The sequence below is a fragment of the Dermochelys coriacea genome, chromosome 2, assembly GCF_009764565.3.
Source record: "Dermochelys coriacea isolate rDerCor1 chromosome 2, rDerCor1.pri.v4, whole genome shotgun sequence".
Lineage (NCBI taxonomy): Eukaryota > Metazoa > Chordata > Testudines > Dermochelyidae > Dermochelys > Dermochelys coriacea.
This window is the reverse complement of record NC_050069.1, coordinates 77,927,960-77,947,019: the sequence shown is the minus strand read 5'-3', so window position 1 is coordinate 77,947,019 and position 19,060 is coordinate 77,927,960. Positions and strand designations below refer to the sequence as shown.

The window sequence follows — 19,060 nt, the reverse complement described above, 5'->3', positions numbered from 1 at the left end:
AGCCTAGCAGGATGCTTCCCTTAGCACATGGTCCCCAGAACAGACCACACTATAAATGTCCATCAAGCAGGCGCACGGCAGGCACAAAAAACAAAACAACACACTCACCCAAGGGTCACATGGTTGCACTTCTTTGACTTGAACTCCCTTGCAAAACTTCCCTGTTGGCTGCTCCTGTTCACTAACTTCCTCAAGCAATTGATCATTTCAGACAAAATGATGCAAGATCATATCTCAGAATATAGAGTAGACCTTGTTTTCCAGCGTGGAGGCTGGGGAAGCATGTGGATTGAGGTGGTTTGTTTGGAATTTTTATATAAATAAATAAATAAATAAATAGTCACTCAAAACCCCTCCAATTTCAGCTGTGTAACCATCATTTCTCTATGTATGGTCAGTAAAGAGCTCCACTCCTGGGAGATTTAAGAACAGTACCAAGCCTTTAAAGAGCTAACATTTATGAGTAGTTAGCTGGTTTAGATGAGTGCTCCAATCCATCCTTTAAACTATAGAAAAATAGGTATCAATCCAGAAGTAACCCTTCTGCAAACACTGAGAATTAATCCACCACATCATCTTGGAAATCACAACAGACTGGTGTGTCTATTGTTCCCTTGTGGTAGATAAAACTTTAACAGGGATTGACAGGCCTTGCCCTTTATCTGACAACGATCAAACTCTGGCAATGAATTCTTACTAAAAGCACTTTTAGGATTTCTTAAAAGCATGGGACTCCAAGAAATCATTGTGTATTCTGCTCTCAGTCTCTCAACTCCAAAAAAAAAAAAAAAATTATATACAAGTCAGGGCTGGAGCACCCACAGGAAAAATCTGGAAGCTCACCTCACCCCCGCCCCACCTCCCCCCGCGCACTGCGTCCCTGCTCCTATGACTACCTCGCAGTGCTTCCCGACGCCAAACAGCTGTTTGGTGGTGCTTAGGACTTTCCAGAAGGGAGGGGGAGGAGCAGGGTCACGGCGTGCTCAGAGGAGGAGGCAGAGAAGAGGCAGGGCCGGGCAGGGGAAGAGGTAAAATATGAATTAATGGATCCTTGCAGCACAGCTACATTTAGCATTTCTTCAGCAGTAATTTAGGGGGGGGATGTAAAAGAATATAATTTGCACTGACATGTCTGAGCTACTCACTGGGGGAGGAGATTCTTGGGGCAGCGGTACGAAGGAGGTAAATGGAGTCATTCTTGTGAATGATGTTAGTTAATTTAAATCTGTCTGTTCTGTGGAACAGGACAGGAACTTTCTTCTTTATATATATGACTCAATTCTTTTCTTCCCCCATGTCAGTGAGTTTCCCTCATTCTGTCTCTTCCCATTCTCTCAGTCATTTTCATTCTGCTTTTTGATTACTCTTCCAGTCACTTACTTTTCAAATCCTGTGGTCTGGTTCTCAGAGCTATTTCCAACAAGGCCTCAGGTTGGGAGCCAGAGGGACAATTTTAGACCTTAGGGCTAAAACATTAACACTGCATACAGCTCGGCACATCACTGGCTGGTGTAAATTGTCAGAGTTCAGTGGAAGTCAGTGGAGCTATGGCTATTTACACCAGCTGAGAATCTGCCCCAGCATTTCTATTCTGTAGGGCTACTATAACATATCTTAGGCTTCAGTGATGCGGCCCTCGGGCCAAGGTACTAGTCCTCATGTGGCCCTTGTGGTGATTTGAGTTTGAGATCTCTGAACTAAACCATCTACACCCTTTTGGCACCAGATTCAGAGACAGCCAGATATTAGTATTTCAGCAAGGCCCTGAAGCTTGTTATGACCCTGAATCTGCATTAGAAGCTTTAAGGGCTTTTTCCATAAGTATGGATTGGAACACAAGTCCCAACTCTTGTGGACCTGGTTAAAGAACTTAAAGAAGTTGAGCATCATATAGGTAAGTGTCCTTCATCCAAGCATCAGATACAAAAGGTTTAAGTCTGGGAAGTTTTTCTAAGATGGACATCCAGATTTTTTTTTTTCCTGAGTTAGTCACAAGATTAGAACAGCTCCTACAACCAAAGTTACGAGATGGTCGAGTTCAGGATCCTGACACAAGGAAGAAAGGAGAGCAGCAGAATATGGACCCTGGACTTCAGAAAAGCAGACTGACTCCCTTAGGGAGCTGATGGCAGGATCCTCTGGGAGAATACCATGAGGGGGAAAGGAGTCCAGGAGAGCTGGCTGTGTTTTGAAGAATCCTTATTGAGGTGAAGGGATAAACCATCCCGACGTGTAGAAAGAATAGTAAATATTGCAGGAGACCAGCTTGGCTTTACAGTGAAATCCTTGCTGATCTTAAACACAAAAAAGAAGCTTACAAGAAGTGGAAGATTGGACAAATGACCAGGGAGGAGTATAAAAATATTGCTCAGGCACATAGGAGTGAAATCAGGAAGGCCAAATCACACTTGGAGTTGCAGCTAGCAAGAGATGTTAAGAGTAACAAGAAGGGCTTCTTTAGGTATGACAGCAACAAGAAGAAAGTCAAGGAAAGTGTGAGCCACTAACTGAATGAGGGAGGCAACCTAGTGACAGAGGATGTGAAAAAAGCTAATGTACTCAATGCTTTTTTTGCCTCTGTCTTCACGAACAAGGTCAGCTCCCAGACTACTGCACTGGGCAGCACAGCATGGGGAGGAGGTGATCAGCCCTCTGTGGAGAAAGAAGTGGTTCGGGACTATTTAGAAAAGCTGGATGAGCACAAGTCCATTGGACCAGATCTGCTGCATCCAAGGGTGCTAAAGGAGTTGGTGGATGTGACTGCAGAGGCATTGGCCATTATCTTTGAAAACTCATGGTGAGTGGGGAAGGTCCCGGATGACTGCAAAAAGGCTAATGTAATGCCCATCTTCAAAAAAAGGGAAGGAGGAGGATCCAGGGAACTACAGGCCAGTCAGCCTCACCTCAGTCCCTGGAAAAATCATGGAGTAGGTCCTCAAGGAATCAATTCTGAAGCACTTAGAGGAGAGGAAACCGATCGGGAACATCAGCATGGATTCACCAAGGGCAAGTCATGCCTGACTAATCCATTGCCTTCTATGATGAGGTAACTGGTTCCGTGGATGAGGGGAAAGCAATGAACATGTTATTCCTTGACTTTAGCAAAGTTTTTGACATGGTCTCCCACAGTATTCTTGCCAGCAAGTTAAAGTAGTATGGACTGGATGAATGGCCTATAAAGTGGATAAAAAGCTGGCTAGATCGTGGGGATCAACGAGTAGTGATTAATGGCTCCATGTCTAGTTTGCAGACAGTATCAATTGGAGTGCCCCATGGGTCAGTCTTGGGGGCCAGTTTTGTTCAATATCTTCATTAATGATCTGGAGGATGGCGTGGATTGCACCCTCAGCAAGTTTGAAGATGACACTAAACTGGGAGGAGAGGTAGATATGCTGAAGGGTAGGGATAGGATACAGAGGGACCTAGACAAATTAGAGGATTGGGCCAAAAGAAATCTGATGAGGTTCAACAAGGACAAGTGCAGAGTCCTGCACTTAGGACGGAAGAATCCCATGCACCGCTACAGACTAGGGACCGAATGGCTTGGCAGCAGTTCTGCAGAAAAGGACCTAGGGGTTACAGTGGATGAGAAGCTGGATAGGAGTCAACAGTGTGCCATTGTTGCCAAGAAGGCCAATGGCATTTTGGGCTGTATAATTAGGGGCATAGTCAGCAGATCGAAGGACGTGATCATTCCTCTCTATTCGACATTGGTGAGGCCTCATCTTGAGTACTGTGTCCAGTTTTGAGCCCCACACTACAAGAAGGATGTGAAAAAATTGGAAAGAGTCCAGAGGAGGGCAACAAAAATGATTAGGGGACTGGAACACATGACTTATGAGGAGAGGCTGAGGGAACTGGGGGTTGTTTAGTCTGCGGAAGAGAAGAATGAGGGGGGATTTGATAACTGCTTTCAACTACCTGAAAGGGGATTCCAGAAAGAGGATGGATCTAGTCTGTTCTCAGTGGTAGCAGATGACAGAACAAGGAGTAATGTCTCAAGTTGCAGTGGGGGAGGGTTAGGTTGGATATTAGGAAACACTTCACTAGGAGGGTGGTGAAGCACTGGAATGGGTTATCTAGGGAGGTGGTGAATCTTGACAAAGCCCTGGCTGGGATGATTTAGTTGGGGATTGGTCTTGCCTTTGAGCAGGGGGTTGAAACTAGATGACCTCCTCAGGACCCTTCCAACCTTGATAGTCTAGGATACTCAAAAAAACCCAAAAAAAAAAAAAACCACGAGTCCACTTCCAGCACCTTCCATTGGAACAAGGTTTTTTGTTTAGTTTTTTTAACTCCTACTCTAATCCAGATATATACAAAGCCTGCTCTAAAAAAAAGGAAACTGCCAACAAGCTGACATACTGGAGAAATTCCAGCGTTACATGGTTAATGAATAAAAAGAGGGTTCATGGGGGAAATGCCTCTTTATATAATCTCACCAGGAATGCTCCATGATTGAAGGAGTCTAGATAGCCCCTCAATGATCACCACTTGCCAGAAGGTTCCAGACTGTAGCACAACACATACCTCAAGCGCATGCACTGATAGCAACAATACTCAAAAAAATATTCTGAACTACAGAAAATTAATTTAACATTTAGAAGCTGAGATAGGAATTGCTCTACTGGATCAGCCCTGAGGGTTTAATCTACTCCAACATCCTGTCTTCAACAGTGAACGACATCAGATGTTTCAAAAGAAGATGCAAGAAACCCACAATAGGCAGGTGTGATTAAGAATGTGATTGTATGACAGGGAGCAGGGCTCAGGAGCCCTGGGGCTCACTTCCAGTTTAGGTTTTATGTTCCCCGAACTCATGCTTCAGGCTTTCAGCCAGCCACCTGCAGGGGTCAGAAAGGCTCAGGGATGGCTATGGTGGAGATGGGACACTGGCCAGAAAGGGCCTGGGCTCTGAGGTGGCACTGAGCATTCTCTCCCTCTCTCAGGTGCTTGGCTAGCTGGTTCTTGTTCACATAGTCCAGGGTTTAGCTGACTGATGTATATAGGGTCAAGAAGGAATTTTGCCCCAGCTCAGATTGGCAGAGACCTTGGGGAGTTTTGGCTCTCTCTGCAGCTTGTGGGTGCAGGGTCACTTGCCAGGATTATCTGGATCAGTGGTTCTGAACCTATTACCATTGTGGGCCGCATATAAGACTCTCTAGGTGTTATGCAGGGGTCCTGGAACAATTTGTACAGTAGGGGTGCTGAGAGCCATTGAACCAAACTGTAAACCCCGTATATGATGGAAACCACTTCAATCCAGGTGGTGCTGCCACACCCCCAGCACCTTAGCTCCAACACCTATGGTGCTATGTGGCCACATTCACACAGTACATAATACCAGTGCCCATGATATACAATACTTGGGAGAGGAGGTGGGGGGGTGGGAGGAGATCAATCAATCTGTTACTGTACAATAGTCAGGATTGTTCTGGGCTGTTGATCACTGCAAGGTAATTGTGAATCCCTCCCCCCACCCCCCCGCAATTTCTCCAGGCATGGACACCAAGAAGCGAGGAGGCAGTGCTCCCCCTGGCAGCAGCACTCTCAGTGCGTCCCTGCAGAGCGGGGAGGGAGGAAGCAGTAGGCTGCTGGCTGACTGCCGCCTGAGCTCCTCCCCTACCACAGGGGGCTGCTTTGCCTTTCCTGCTGGCAGGGAGTGCTCCAGCAGGACTCCGTGGCACCATCTCCCATCAGCTGACCCTGGCCTGGCCCCCTGCAGGGACCAAGGTGTGAGGCAATAAGCGGGAATCTGAATTTTTTTTAGCACACAGCTGGGCCACGCAAGCGGCCCATGGTTTGAGAACCACTGATCTGGGTATCTCTCAATCATTTCCTGCTATTGAGAGGGCCTTGGGTACTGATGGATCTTGGTCCCTCCTATTCTAGTCTCCTGTGACTTGTAATAGTTCAGTCTAATTTTGGTTGTTGGGTTCACATTGGGCGATGCTGGGTGGCACTGGTGTCCTGTGATACACAGCAAACGTGACTAGATGTTCTGGTGAACGCTTTTGGTCTTAAACTTTATGACTATGCAAAGTAAGCTGCCTCTCGCATCACATTAGGTCCCATCCTAATTTCTAGTACTTAGAAAATGTCTAAAATCCTGATGCATGAGGTTTACTATCCCTTCCACAAATTGTTATTGATAATTCTGAACATCCTTGATTTCCATGCAAGTGACTAATCCTTATTTAAATCTTGTTCTTGGGCTCTACAACTTCCTGAAACTGTGTTCCAGTTTAATTTCATATTGTATGAAAAAGCATTTTATCGGTTTTAAATGTCTCACTTTTTAATTTCACTGAATGACCCCTTGTTGTGTTCTGAGACAAGGAGAGCAGAAAATCTCAATCTCTCTTTTCCAGACTATGCATTATTGTATACAATTTCATGTTCCCTCTTATTTGTCTCCTTTCTAAAGTAAGCAATCCCAAACTTTTCACTCTTCTAATGAGAGTTTTTTCCAGTGCTCTTTGTTATTCACCACATTTCTGATATCCCTCTAGATCTGCAATGTTCTTTGAGATGGGGTGACCAGTAAGGCATGCAGTAGTCCAGATGAGGCCATACCACCCAATGTATATAAAGGCATAATATTCTTTGTATTCTTTACCATCCCGTTTCTTGTACAACTTACATTTTGTTTGTTTATCTGATCACAGCCGCACACAAAGCAAAGGTCTGCAGGGGAAACCCAGGTCCCTTTCTTATAGTTAAAATTTAAGACCATGCGAGTGTGAATTGGTTTGCATTACTGGCACTTAATTTCATTTGCCATCATATTGCCCATTCCCCCCAGTTTGCTCAGGTTTCTTTGAAGTTCCTCAGAGTCCTCTCTTGTCCTTACTAACCTAAATAACTCTAATCGTACATTTGGTACCTCATCACTCACTACCCTTTCCAGATAATAAATGTATATAAAACAGGGAACCAAGTACAGAACTTAAGGCACCCTGTTAACTTCTTGCTATGACAAAAAATGGCCAATTAATCCTACTCTTTACTTTCCATTTATCAGCCTGTTTTTTGATCCACGACAATAGTTTGCCTCTCACACCATGACTACTTCAATTGTTTAGCAGACTATTGTGCAAGACCTTGACAAAGGCCTTTTGGAAATCTACTCTGTGACACAATTCTAAGAGATTAGTTAAACTATTGTCCTTTGTAGACACCATTTTGTCAGGCCCTGTCATAATATGATTCTTCCAGGTGTTATTCTATATTTAAACATCATTACAACCAATAAACTTTCCAAGAAAGGAGTTCCAAATTTAACAATTGCAGTTTTGGATTGCCAGAATTTCGTCACACCCCTAGAATACACTTGTGGAATACCAAATATCAACTCTTAAAATTTAGTTATACCAACTACAATTGTGCAGGAAGTGTTGAATCCAGCAAACATTGTTTAATGTTATAATACAGTAGGTACCGAGACACAATCAGAATCAAGGCCTACTGTGTTATGCACTGTACAAACATACTAAGACATGATCCCTGCCCCAAGGAGATTATACGGAGACAAGATAAATGACATTTATATTTACTTTACATTTACATGCCTACATTAACATTATAATTTTGAACAAAAATTAAAGTTACAAAAATACCTTGGATGTCATTATCTAAGCCATCAGATATTAAGTGGGCAGCATTTTTATTTGATATTACAGTATATGGACCATCATCATAAGATTCCTACCAGGAAAAACAAAGAGCATTAGTACAGCCAGTTTTTAAAAAGCTGTTTGCAAATTAGTAATTCCTGTCCATTCTTCCCACAGCAATTTGATTATTCAGATATTACATTTTCGGAAGCAGTGTCAAACCATATTTTAAATGGATGCTCCTCTTACAAGTTAGCTTCTCAACAGCTAACTCTTAAAGCTTTGAGAAATTGCCTGGAAGTGTAAACAAAGTCAGAGAATCAGGAGCAGATGAGAGGTTCAGAAAAGGTCCAAAATTCATGACAGCTGCACCTCTCCAAGTTAGCTCATTAGAAAATCATCAAATATTTAGAGAAGTTATATCAAATAGAGCAGAGAAAGTAGGAACAACTTCAGCCTTCAGTGGCAGAGAGTGGCTTTGACAACAAGTCCGTTAAATTTCAAGTGCCACCATATATTTAGCAGCAATTGGAGAGGGACTCCCCAATACATTTTAATCAAAGTGAACATAGAGCAGGGAAAGGTGAGTCACATCCCCAAAGGAGAGGAGCTGTTTTCAGTGCAAGGACCCCTCTGCATCAAAGGTTCTTTAGCTGTAGAGATCTGCTTCTCAACAGACTTGTGACAAAGAGGATGCTAAATACTTCAGAGACTGACATGCACCACTATTAAAAGTCCTGACATCAAAGGCAGACAGACCCCATCAGACTGGTTTCAAGACCTCATCACTAAAGAAGCACTTACTTGTTTCCTCTTGGCCTCTTTTTATTCCCTCATTTCCTAAAACACTTTCAAAATCTTAAACTGAGGGGAAGAAAGTTAGCCTGAGGAAACTTTGAGAAAGCAAGCATGTGTAAAGCGCTTACGCTGTTAACTACCTGGAGCTGGAGGCCAAGAATAACTGGAGAAATTCACAAAGCATAGAGATTATTTCTCTTGGTGCTCAAGGATTCTACTATTACAATAATCGATTTATAAATTTAAGTGGTACATAAGAAAAAGTCCTCTAAATGAATATTGACCTAATGCCCTCAGAAACAAAAATAGTTGTGGGTTGTTGGTTTTTTGTTTTGTTTTTTGGGGGTAGGAGGAAAATCAATCTTATGCTGTTGTGTTTGGGAATACCCTGATGAATGATCAATCATGGCACAATTCCCACAGGAATAGCACTTCTAATACAGAGCCATGACAAAATTGTAGAAACAAAAAGTTAGCCAACGTGATTACAATAGTCATTACAGTGTAGGTTTCAAACATTTTTGAACACATACCTGGGTTTGGATACTGTTTTTCTGGAGATACTGACTCCAAGGATCTGGTATTTGTTCATCTGCTTCCCTGTTAGATCCTCGAGAATTTATTTTAAGTAATAGCAACCCTGAGTTCCATATCTCTGCTTCATTTCTTCATATACTGAGTCAGCTCTGAAACAGAACATCTCAAATATAGTCAGTTTGTCTCAAACTGGAAGTAGCTTTCTTGAATCACTTTCTTAAAAACACAGTGTTCACAGATTTTCTGTCAGACAAAAGTTGTAGAACAGAAGAAGTGTAGTTTGCAAGTTTCTACAAAACTTTTCTACAAAGTTTTCTGCCACATAAATTGCTCGCAAATCTCACATCAGCATCTACAAAATGCTTCCCAACGGCTGTGTCTACTACTTTCCCAGGCACACTTTGTATAGCAGTTCGCAGCAGAGACAGAGTGGCAGCCAACATAACAGAATGCCAGTGCAGAAACACTTGACCTCGAAGGTGTGCAAAGGGAAACTGACTAGATGTAACTGCTACTATTTGGCAGTAACCGCTTATTCCCTACTAAGAAGGGGTGGGAGAAAGGAAGACAAAAAGAAAAGTTAGAAGCTAGAGAAGAGATCAGACAGGAAAGAGAGATGACAGTAACAGACTAAAAGGAAACAAGCAGAGGAGAAAAAAGTATGAAGGAAGGGATAAACTGATAGGATTAAGATAACAGTAGTCCTAATGATGGCATTTCTATTGACCTATGGAAAAATTTAGGCAAAAACTACCAAATTTATTATAGTAACCCACTGGATTACCACATGAAAAAATTTGTTTATGTTAAAGCATTTAAGGATGCATAGCTGCAAAACAAGGACAGAAATGGGCTCATACCACCCTAACAATGGTAACGTCTCCTTATTTCCTAGCACCATTGTGGCCAACACCTTTAATCACTCTAAATTTGAGACACTGTTCTAATTAGACATTTTTTCTTTCTTAAAGATGCTAGAAATATTTAATAGAGTAAGTGGTATTTCAGTCTGTGATGCCCAATATGCGCAAGCTATTTACAGTATAACCTAGCAATCTACAAAGATTTTAAGTTTTAAAGCTACTTTAATTGACGGTCATCTCAAAACGTAGACGCTAACGAGTATGCGGTGGGGGGGGGGGTGATTTGTTTTTTCCAAAAATAATAATAATAAAAAATTAACAGGTTGCAATACAAGATGCAGATGATTTTAAGATAAGTCACTTTAGAAAGAAATTGAAGATACTAGATATTGCCTACTTCATAAAACTGGAATTAGTTCTTTGTGTATTTCACATGCACATACAAAAAAGTTTGAGGGAAAGTATTAACTAAGGAAATCTGCCTGGACCAGCCTCCATAATGGTCAATTATATTAAAATAGGCAACTGAATTTTTTGTACATGTGCGCGTGCACACACACACACACACACACACACACACACACACACACACACGTGTTAATTTATAGAGTCAGCATTTCAGCAAAACAAGCTTTTCTGAATGTCCAGTAAAATCAAAAGACAAAAAACCCACCTTTGTTCCTCTCCTGCACTTACATCATGCAGCAATACATAATATTTAAGTGTGTTTGGTATAAACCATTTTGGATATGCATATTCACTGCTGTGCTGAATTCTATGCTGCTCTTGTGACAGCTTCAGAAATTGCTCCACAGGTTCAGGTTCACCAGAAGAAACTACAAGCATACCTGAATTCACATTAAGGATATGATCTTATCACAAATACCATCAATTCATGGTATTAAAGCCTGCTTGCTTCATTACGTTTACGGTTACATCTATATTATATAATTATCCATTTTTGATTGCTGCAAAAGTGTATTTGCAGCAGAAATTTGGTCAAGCAATTTAAACAAGTGCATATTTATAACTTTAAAAAAAATCAGATGAATCAATAGTACATTTATAATACTTAGTCGTGCCATGAATGCAGGGAACTGGCCTAGATGACCTCTCAAGGTCTCTTCCAGTTCTGTGATTCTATAATTATAAATAGTGGGAGGAAAATTGGTAGGAGCTTAATTTAAACTTGTTGAACTCATGACTTTTTTGTAATCGCATCCAGGTGCCACTTATTAATATAAATAAAATAACCTAATCACTGGTATTTTGGGGGAAAGAACCAGTTCATTAGTAAAGCCAACAACAAGTGATTAAGGTGAACAAGTTTGCCCATATGCATTACAGTAATAACTGAACTATATTCCAAAGAAATACATAATTTGTCTTAGAGGACTTAGGAAGAGAGACGCTTGCTTAGTTAAAAAAAGGACTGCCCGAGAGTGTCCCAATGATAGTTTTAGTAAACATGCCAAGGAATCCTGAACTCTCTTTTTTTTTTTTTTTTAAATGTACACTAAATTTAGGTGTTTAAACATACCACCTGATTTTCAGAAGTGCTATATTTTAGGAGCTTAACTTTCTACTCTTAATTTTGAAAATATATGCTTCAGTTCCCAATATTATTGATCAAGCATTAAATTGGCAAGTTCAAAACAGAATATCTGAACTTTCAAGTTTAAACAAGGCCTATAGAATAACCATAAAGTCCAATATCAGGGAGTAACTGTGTTAGTCTGTATCCATAAAAACAACAAGGAGTCCGTGGCACCTTAAAGATTTATCTTGTTGTTTTCATAAAGTCCAAGTTAAAGATAGCACACAATATCAGAACTAATGATGTTTATGTGGGGCCGTTTGAGGAAAAAACAAGATTTTGTTTGTGGCATTTTTAAAAGAATCATGCAACACTTTTATAGCTTTGAATTTCTTGCCTTTTGTCAGATACATACTAAAGAATAATTTCTACAGTAATTAAAATCTCTTTGCTAGGACAGGTGCAGACTTTTTAAAATCACCTACAGACTTTTAAAAAGTGATATTAGAAAATCACCATAGAATCATTAGTGTGCATCTTATTTACTTTTGGTTTGAATGGGAGTTAAGATGAAAAAAAGAGATATTGGAGTTTATCCCATGAAGTATTAAATCTGTTTAATAGATCAAGTCAAATTGGACAGTGGAGTAATAGCCTAAACTTTTGTAGCATCTCATTTCAATGAAGATATATTGGCAACCTTACTTAAAAACATATAGCTAGGGGAAAGAAAGAATTACTAGATATTTGTAACAGTATGGCAAGAGGAAAGTTTAGTGTTGTACTAACTAGGTTACTTGTGTATGTATGTATGTTAGTATTTGGAGGACATGAAAAAAAAATGTGTCATCCAGGAAGAGTACAAAACAGACAAAAGTCATCAACTTCACAATAAACTAGAAAAGAAAGTTGTTAGTTGCTATAGTTCAGTTAGAACTTCCAAGTGTTAAGTTACCTTATGCAGTAAGGTCTTCCAGCTACAGAATAAAAATGGCCAGCACTGTTAGTTTTTACTGCTGATGTTCAGAACCCTGTAAGCAACAGTGATATGGACACAATCAGGTCAATATCACTGCTGCTGTTTATAAACACACAACAGTGTACTAGTTTTCACTTGAGGAGAGAGACTCAAAACTAGAAGCTGGATCAGGATAGAGTAGCAGAGTCATAACCCACTGTTGTGGCAGCAGGGAGCTCTGGAACAGGAAAAAAAAAAAACCCATCAAATTACCCGAAAAACACCTCTTGCACTTACCAGTGTGAGGGAGTTTTGGGGAGGGACTGTGGCTTCAGATACCGATCACCAAAGTTTTATATGACAATAGAACTGTGAAGCAGGGCTCAGGGATAACTTCCCAATAGAAATCTCAGAACACTCGCCTTCCTCAGCTGTGGGGTGAGAAGAGCAGAGTGCATCTGACCTAGTCATTTCCACTTGAGTGGAACAGGACTTTCCCATCTTTTGTACCATTGCTAACAGATTTGATTACCTGGTTACACTGTAAATAAGTGCTCTTGATCTGTAATAAATTTATAACTCTCCTACATAATGCAGGCACTTTTTTCCTTTAGCAAGTGTGTGTAATTATATGTGCTAGAGCTAGAGGGATTGAGGAAGAGGAATTTATACAGAAGTAAAAGCATAGGGGCAATATCAATAGCTTTAAAGTTGCACTCAAAAGCCCCCAAATTCCTTATATACTAGGTTTCTGCAATGAAGAATCAGCTGTAACATTATGCCTCATTAATTTTAGAGAACCATAGTTCATATTTAAGACTCAAAGGATACATGCTACATAGTGGTTTAGGAATTCATGATCTGATGCAGGCATGGACTGAAGAAAACTCTCTCTGTAAGACTCAAACCATGGAGTAGTAGCTGAAAGATATAAACAAAGTTTATAAAAGCCTTAACGAGACTGGAAAATATACAGGAAGAATGAAACAACATAACTTGGCAAATTCTAACAGAGGACTAGCTATGAATATGTAACTGTCCTTTTCTGATTTGTTTTTAAACCATATTTAACTCTAGATCTCATTTAATTTATTGAAGAAGCAAAAATTAAGATTGCAGAGACTTTTTCCCCTTTAGGTTGTCAACCTTAGAACAGGGGTCATGGATGTTGAGGGAAAGTGGGTTTAATCTGCATCCGCACTACTTTTTTGAAGTATTTTAAAATATTAACATCTTCCATATATTTGGGTCATGTGGACTCAGCCAAGACTACAATAACCCCTCTTCAGCATCACTTATAGTCAAGACTCTGATTCCCTTAGCACAAGTGGTCAGATGTGCCTAAATTAGAACGTAGTACATCTGCTATAGCCATCTTCCATAGAATTAGAAACCAACGTGATTTTGGAATATATTGAGTGGAACTAGGATTACTGAATCTTTGTCTAAAGTTTTTCCAAATATCGTGACTGCAATTTAAGTATCCCTCAAAACTTGTACAAAGATACAGCTTAGTTCCCAGAGCATGGACCTGGAATCCAAAAATTCTTGAATTCTAAATCTAGCTCTACCTGTGACTCATTGTGAGATGTTGAACATATCAATTAACCTCTTTGGTTCAGTTTCCCCATATTACTTCAAGAATAATACTTGCTCATCTCCCAGGAGTGGGGAGTAAATATTTCTACAGGGCTGAAAATGTGGAGCAGTATAGTGGTAATTATTTAGTGGACATGATTACGCAGTACAATAAATTCTAGAATAGAGACCAGAGCAAAGAAACAAAAATTGCAATTTAGAAGTCAGAAAAAAAACAAAGCTGGCCCAGGAGTAAGGAAATACACTGACATTGAAAAATCATGAAAATAGGAAAATTGCTACATTTTAGTTAAATTGGCTAGAATAGAGGAAAAAAATCTCATTCCCAGCTGCATCTTCAAGTGCATGGTTCCAATAATTTATAAAGTTTTGGAATACTTCCAATTTCACGTTAGGTAGGACTTTATACAAAGACAATGACACAAAGTGAATCCTTTATGACAGTGTTTCTCAAACACAAAAATGTAAGGACTTTCCCCACTCATATCTAGGCATAGATGAAAGGATGGTTGCCACTTCCCTGGACTTGTTCACAAATCCCAGATTAAGAACTCATGCCTTATGTACAAAAAGAATAATCACATTTATTTCCAATGAGATAGAATTTAAACAAGGATAATAATCTAACATCTACAAGCAGTAAAAAAGAATTTCCTAAATTCCATAAATGAAGAGTTAAAAAGGAACTAAAGAGTGATATTCAATTAGATTATGTCAGCATACCAGATCAATTTTTCAGCAATTACAGTTCAAACAAATTTAATTGAGAACACTTTCTCTAAAGTGACTTCAAGAAGTCAAATATGAAAAAAGGCCATAGAAAACAAATCATACTTTTAGTGTACAGTGATTCAAAACAGGATAATTTTCTCTTCTCTTTGCCATGGGATGTTTTGAAAGCTTAACTGGGTTCAAAAAAGACCTATAAAAGTTCACAGAGGACATGTCCATCAATGGCTATTAGCCAAGATGGTCAGAGATGCAACCCCATGCTTGGGGCAACCCTAAACTTCTGACTGCCAAAAGGGGAAAAGGGGGTAAATCATTCCAGTTGCCCTATTCTGTACCTTCCCCCTAAAACTCTGGTACTGGGCTCTGTCGGAGACAGGATACAAGGCTAGATGGACCATTGGCTGACCCAATATGGCCATTATGTTTTCTTTGTAAATATTACTAGTATTTTATAGATAACATTGTATTTGTCAGAGGTGCACAGAGTATCATATTTTCCTCACAGTGACTAAATTAATCTGCAAGCTTTTCTCCCCACTTCCAATAAGTGTATGGTGAGATGTCCATGATCCATTAGCTTTTCCAGTGATATCAATATAGCTGAAGTTCTTTTCAGCATGTTATGTCAGGAAACAGGATAGAAAAGAAGCTGGTAGCATACACGTAGGAGCTAGTGAAGAACAGTCAAATGTTAAAGAGTCTCATTTAAATACAACATGACGGCAAGCAACTCAATATTGCCAAAAGATACAAAGGTTTATAAACTAATGCCAGAAGCCTAAATACTAAGACGGGTGAACTAGAGTGCTCGGCATTTAAGTGAGGATATTGATAGAAGCAGCATTGTGGAAACTTGGTGGAATGAGGAAAAAAAAAATCAGAGTGCGGTAATATCAAAGTACAAAATATAGAGGAATTACAGTACACCTTGCTGGTGGGAGAGTGGCACCATATGCAAAGGAAATCAGAGTCAAGTAAAAGAAGAATCTTGAGAATTAAATTGTACTATAGAATTTCTATGAATAGAAATTTGCTTAAACAACCAAAGTAGAGCAGTAAGAATATATTACCAACCTCCTGACGAGGATGGTGACTGTGACTAGCTTAGCGAGACTACAAAGGCTATAAAGGCAGAAAAAGCTATAAATGGGGGATTTCAACTATCCTCGTATTGACTGGGTATATCTCACCTCAGGAAAGAATGCAGAGAAACTTTCTAGACCCCATTAGTGACTGCTTCTTGGAGCAGCTAGTCCTGGAACCCAGCAGAGAAAAGGCAATTCTTGATTTAGTTCTAGGTGAGGAACAGAATCTGGTTCAAGAAGTGAATACAGCTGAACCACTCAGTGATAGTGATCATAAGGTAATTAAATTTAACGTTTCTTGTCAGGTGGGAAAATACCACAGAAACCCCCCACAGCAGCATTTTATCTTCAAAAAAGGAACCACAAAAAAAAAAAAAAAAAAAGAGGAAGTTAGTTAAATGGAAATTAAAAGGAACAGTCACATGAGTGAAATGCCTGCAAACTGCATGGAGACTATTTGAAACTACCATAAGAGGCTTAAACTAACCATATACCCCAAATAAAAAACAGTAATAACCAAAAAGCGCCACCATGGTTGAACAGCAAAGTAAAAGAGGCAGTTAGCGATCACCTCTGGAAATTGGAAGTCAGATCCTAGTGATGAAAACAGAAAGCAGCATAAACTCTGCCAGTCAAGTGTAAAACTATAATTAAGCAAGCCAAGAAAGGATTTGAAGAGCACCTACCCGAAGACAAAAACAGCAACTTTAAAACAAAAAAACAAAAACAAAACAAAAAAAACCACATTAAAAGCAGGAAAACTGCCGAGCAGTCAAGTGAAGCTGTTAAAAAGGAACTCTCAAGGAAGACAAGATCCTTGCAGAGATTAAAAGAATTCATTTAGCTTCGGTCTTCACTGACAAGGATGTTGGAGAGATCCCCACACCCATGCCATTCTTTTTAGCTGATAAATCTAAGGAACTGTCGCAGATTGAGGTGTCAATAGAGAAAGTGTTGGAACAAATTAACAAAAACTAAACAATAATAAGTCACCAGGACCAGATGGTATTTACCCAAGAATTCTAAAGGAATTCTAATATGAAATTGAAGAACTACTAAGTATGGTATGTAACCACTCTCCTAAAATCAGCCTCTGTACCAGATAACTGGAGAATAGCTAATGTAACATCAAAAAGACTCCAGAGGCAATCCTGGCAATTGCAGGCCAGCAAGCCTAATTTCAGTATCAGGCAAACTGGTTGAAACTACAGGAAAGAAAATTAACAGATGCATAGATAAACATGATGTGAGGGATATCAAGCTTTTTGTAAAGAGAAATTATGTCTACCCAATCTATTTCTTTGAGGGTGTCAACAAGCAGTGGACAAGGGTGACCCAGTGGATATAGTGTACTTGGACTTTCAGAAAGCCTTTGACAAGGTCCCTTACTGAAAGGTCTTAAGCAAACTAAGCAGTCATGGAATAAGAGGGAATAAGTCATGGAATAAGATCTCTCTTATGGATCAATAACTGGTTAAAAGATCGGAAACAAAAGGGTAGGAATAAAGGATCAGTTTTGACAGTGGAAAAAAGTAGCAGAATCCCCCAAGGATCTGTACTACGACCAGTACTGTTCACCATATCCATAAATGATCTGGAAAAAAGGGCAAACTGAGGTGACAAAATTTGCAGGAAATACCAAATTATTCAAGATAGTTAAGTCCAAAGCAGACAGCGAAGACTTACAAAAGGCTCACACTAAACTGAATGCCTGGAAAAACACAATAGCAGACAAAATTCAACATTGATAAGTGCAAAGTAATGCACATTGGAAAAAATAATCTCAACTAGCCACACAAAATGATGGGGTCTAAATTAGCTGTTACCACTCAAGAAAGATCTTGGAGTCATCAGGGATAGTTCTTTGAAAACATCCACTCAATGTGCAGCAGCAGTTGAAAAAGCTAACAATGTTAGACACTATTAGGAAAGGGATCACTAAAACAGAAAATATTATGTCACTGCATAAATCCATGGCTCGCCCACACCTTGAATACTGCTTGCAGTTCAACTTGCCCCATCTCAAAAGAGATGTATTAGAATTGTAAAAGATGCAGAGAAGGGCAAACAGTGTTTAGGGGATTAGGGATATGGAACATCTTCCATGTGAGAGATTAAAGAGATTAGGACTGTTCATTTTTACAAAGGAGAAAACTAAGGGGGCATATGATCGAGGTCTATAAAATCATGTATGGTTTAGAGAAAGTGTTATTGAACCCTTTCATATTACACAAGAACTAGGGGTCATCCAACAAAACTAAGAGGCAGCAGTATGAAATCAAACAAAGTACTTCTCTCTATACCATACAGTCCACCTGTGGAACTTTATGCCGGGGATGATGTGAAGGCCAAGTATACAACTGAAATGCTAGTTCTTGCATGACTCGTTTTCTTTCCAAACTTTGTATATACATATCATGCACAGAGATATATTCCACAACTCTAATATAGTTTTGTAATATACAAACCAATTCACATATAATTAGACTTAAATGACAAGAGTCTGTGTATCACATTTCATTTCAAATTGTTCGAGTTTCAAGAGCCTTCAGTTCTCAAGTACAGTGTAGCAGGTACTGGTGTCACAAGCATAATGGAAAGGGAAGACACTTGACAGCGTCTCAGATTGGGACGCTGCCACCCATAACTAAGTTCTCTCCCATTGTTCCCAGAAACAGTGGGCAAAGTAAGGGTATTCCAGCTGTTTATCACAATATACTGTATGCACTAATACACAGAGCGCTAGCATTTACAAAGCCATGATAACTGGAGTAGTAAATACTACAAATCTCTCTAAAACCAAATACTGCAAGGAAGTTATTGATTTTTTTTAAACTGATTTTATGTAGAACTCTAGTCATGGTTTTAGGAAAAAAACAGACATTGCATCTGTCTAGATGTACGCAATACTGCCCAGTGTTGCATTTAAAAGTGCAGCGCCAACCCTCTCCAATCCTCACTACAGTGCATGAGGTTTAGAGCACCAGTAACAAGCACACCTGAAAACGTAATTGAGGTAGCAAATACTGCTCATCAGCAAACATATTCCATATGGAAATAAGTCATTTACTTTTTATTAGAAGCCAAAGAAATGAGAGTTTAAATTTATCCACGTCTTACATACATTTTGCTTCTTGAGTAAACGGAAAGTGCATATATCAGAAAGTACATATACCTGATGTTCCAGCACATTCAAGAAAAGGCATTTAGCATCCTCTGAAAAGGAAACTTCAATAGCAAATATGATTTCTTTTAATTGCAGGTGTAATTTCATTGCGTACAGTCTTTAAGCTAAATATTTAAGAGCACAGATTCAGTTATTTTTATTGATTATA

At 39.6% G+C, this 19,060-nt stretch overlaps 1 protein-coding gene across 1 annotated transcript in view; it reads right to left on the bottom strand.

The window, feature by feature from the left end:
* The window catches only part of TRAPPC8 (trafficking protein particle complex subunit 8), a 115,445-nt gene that overhangs the window by 81,284 nt on the left and 15,101 nt on the right, over positions 1-19,060 (bottom strand). The window contains 5 exon segments of the mRNA XM_038389431.2: positions 7,620-7,707; positions 8,948-9,045; positions 9,048-9,100; positions 10,488-10,662; positions 13,141-13,230. Coding sequence (XP_038245359.1) covers positions 7,620-7,707; positions 8,948-9,045; positions 9,048-9,100; positions 10,488-10,662; positions 13,141-13,230 — 504 coding nt within the window.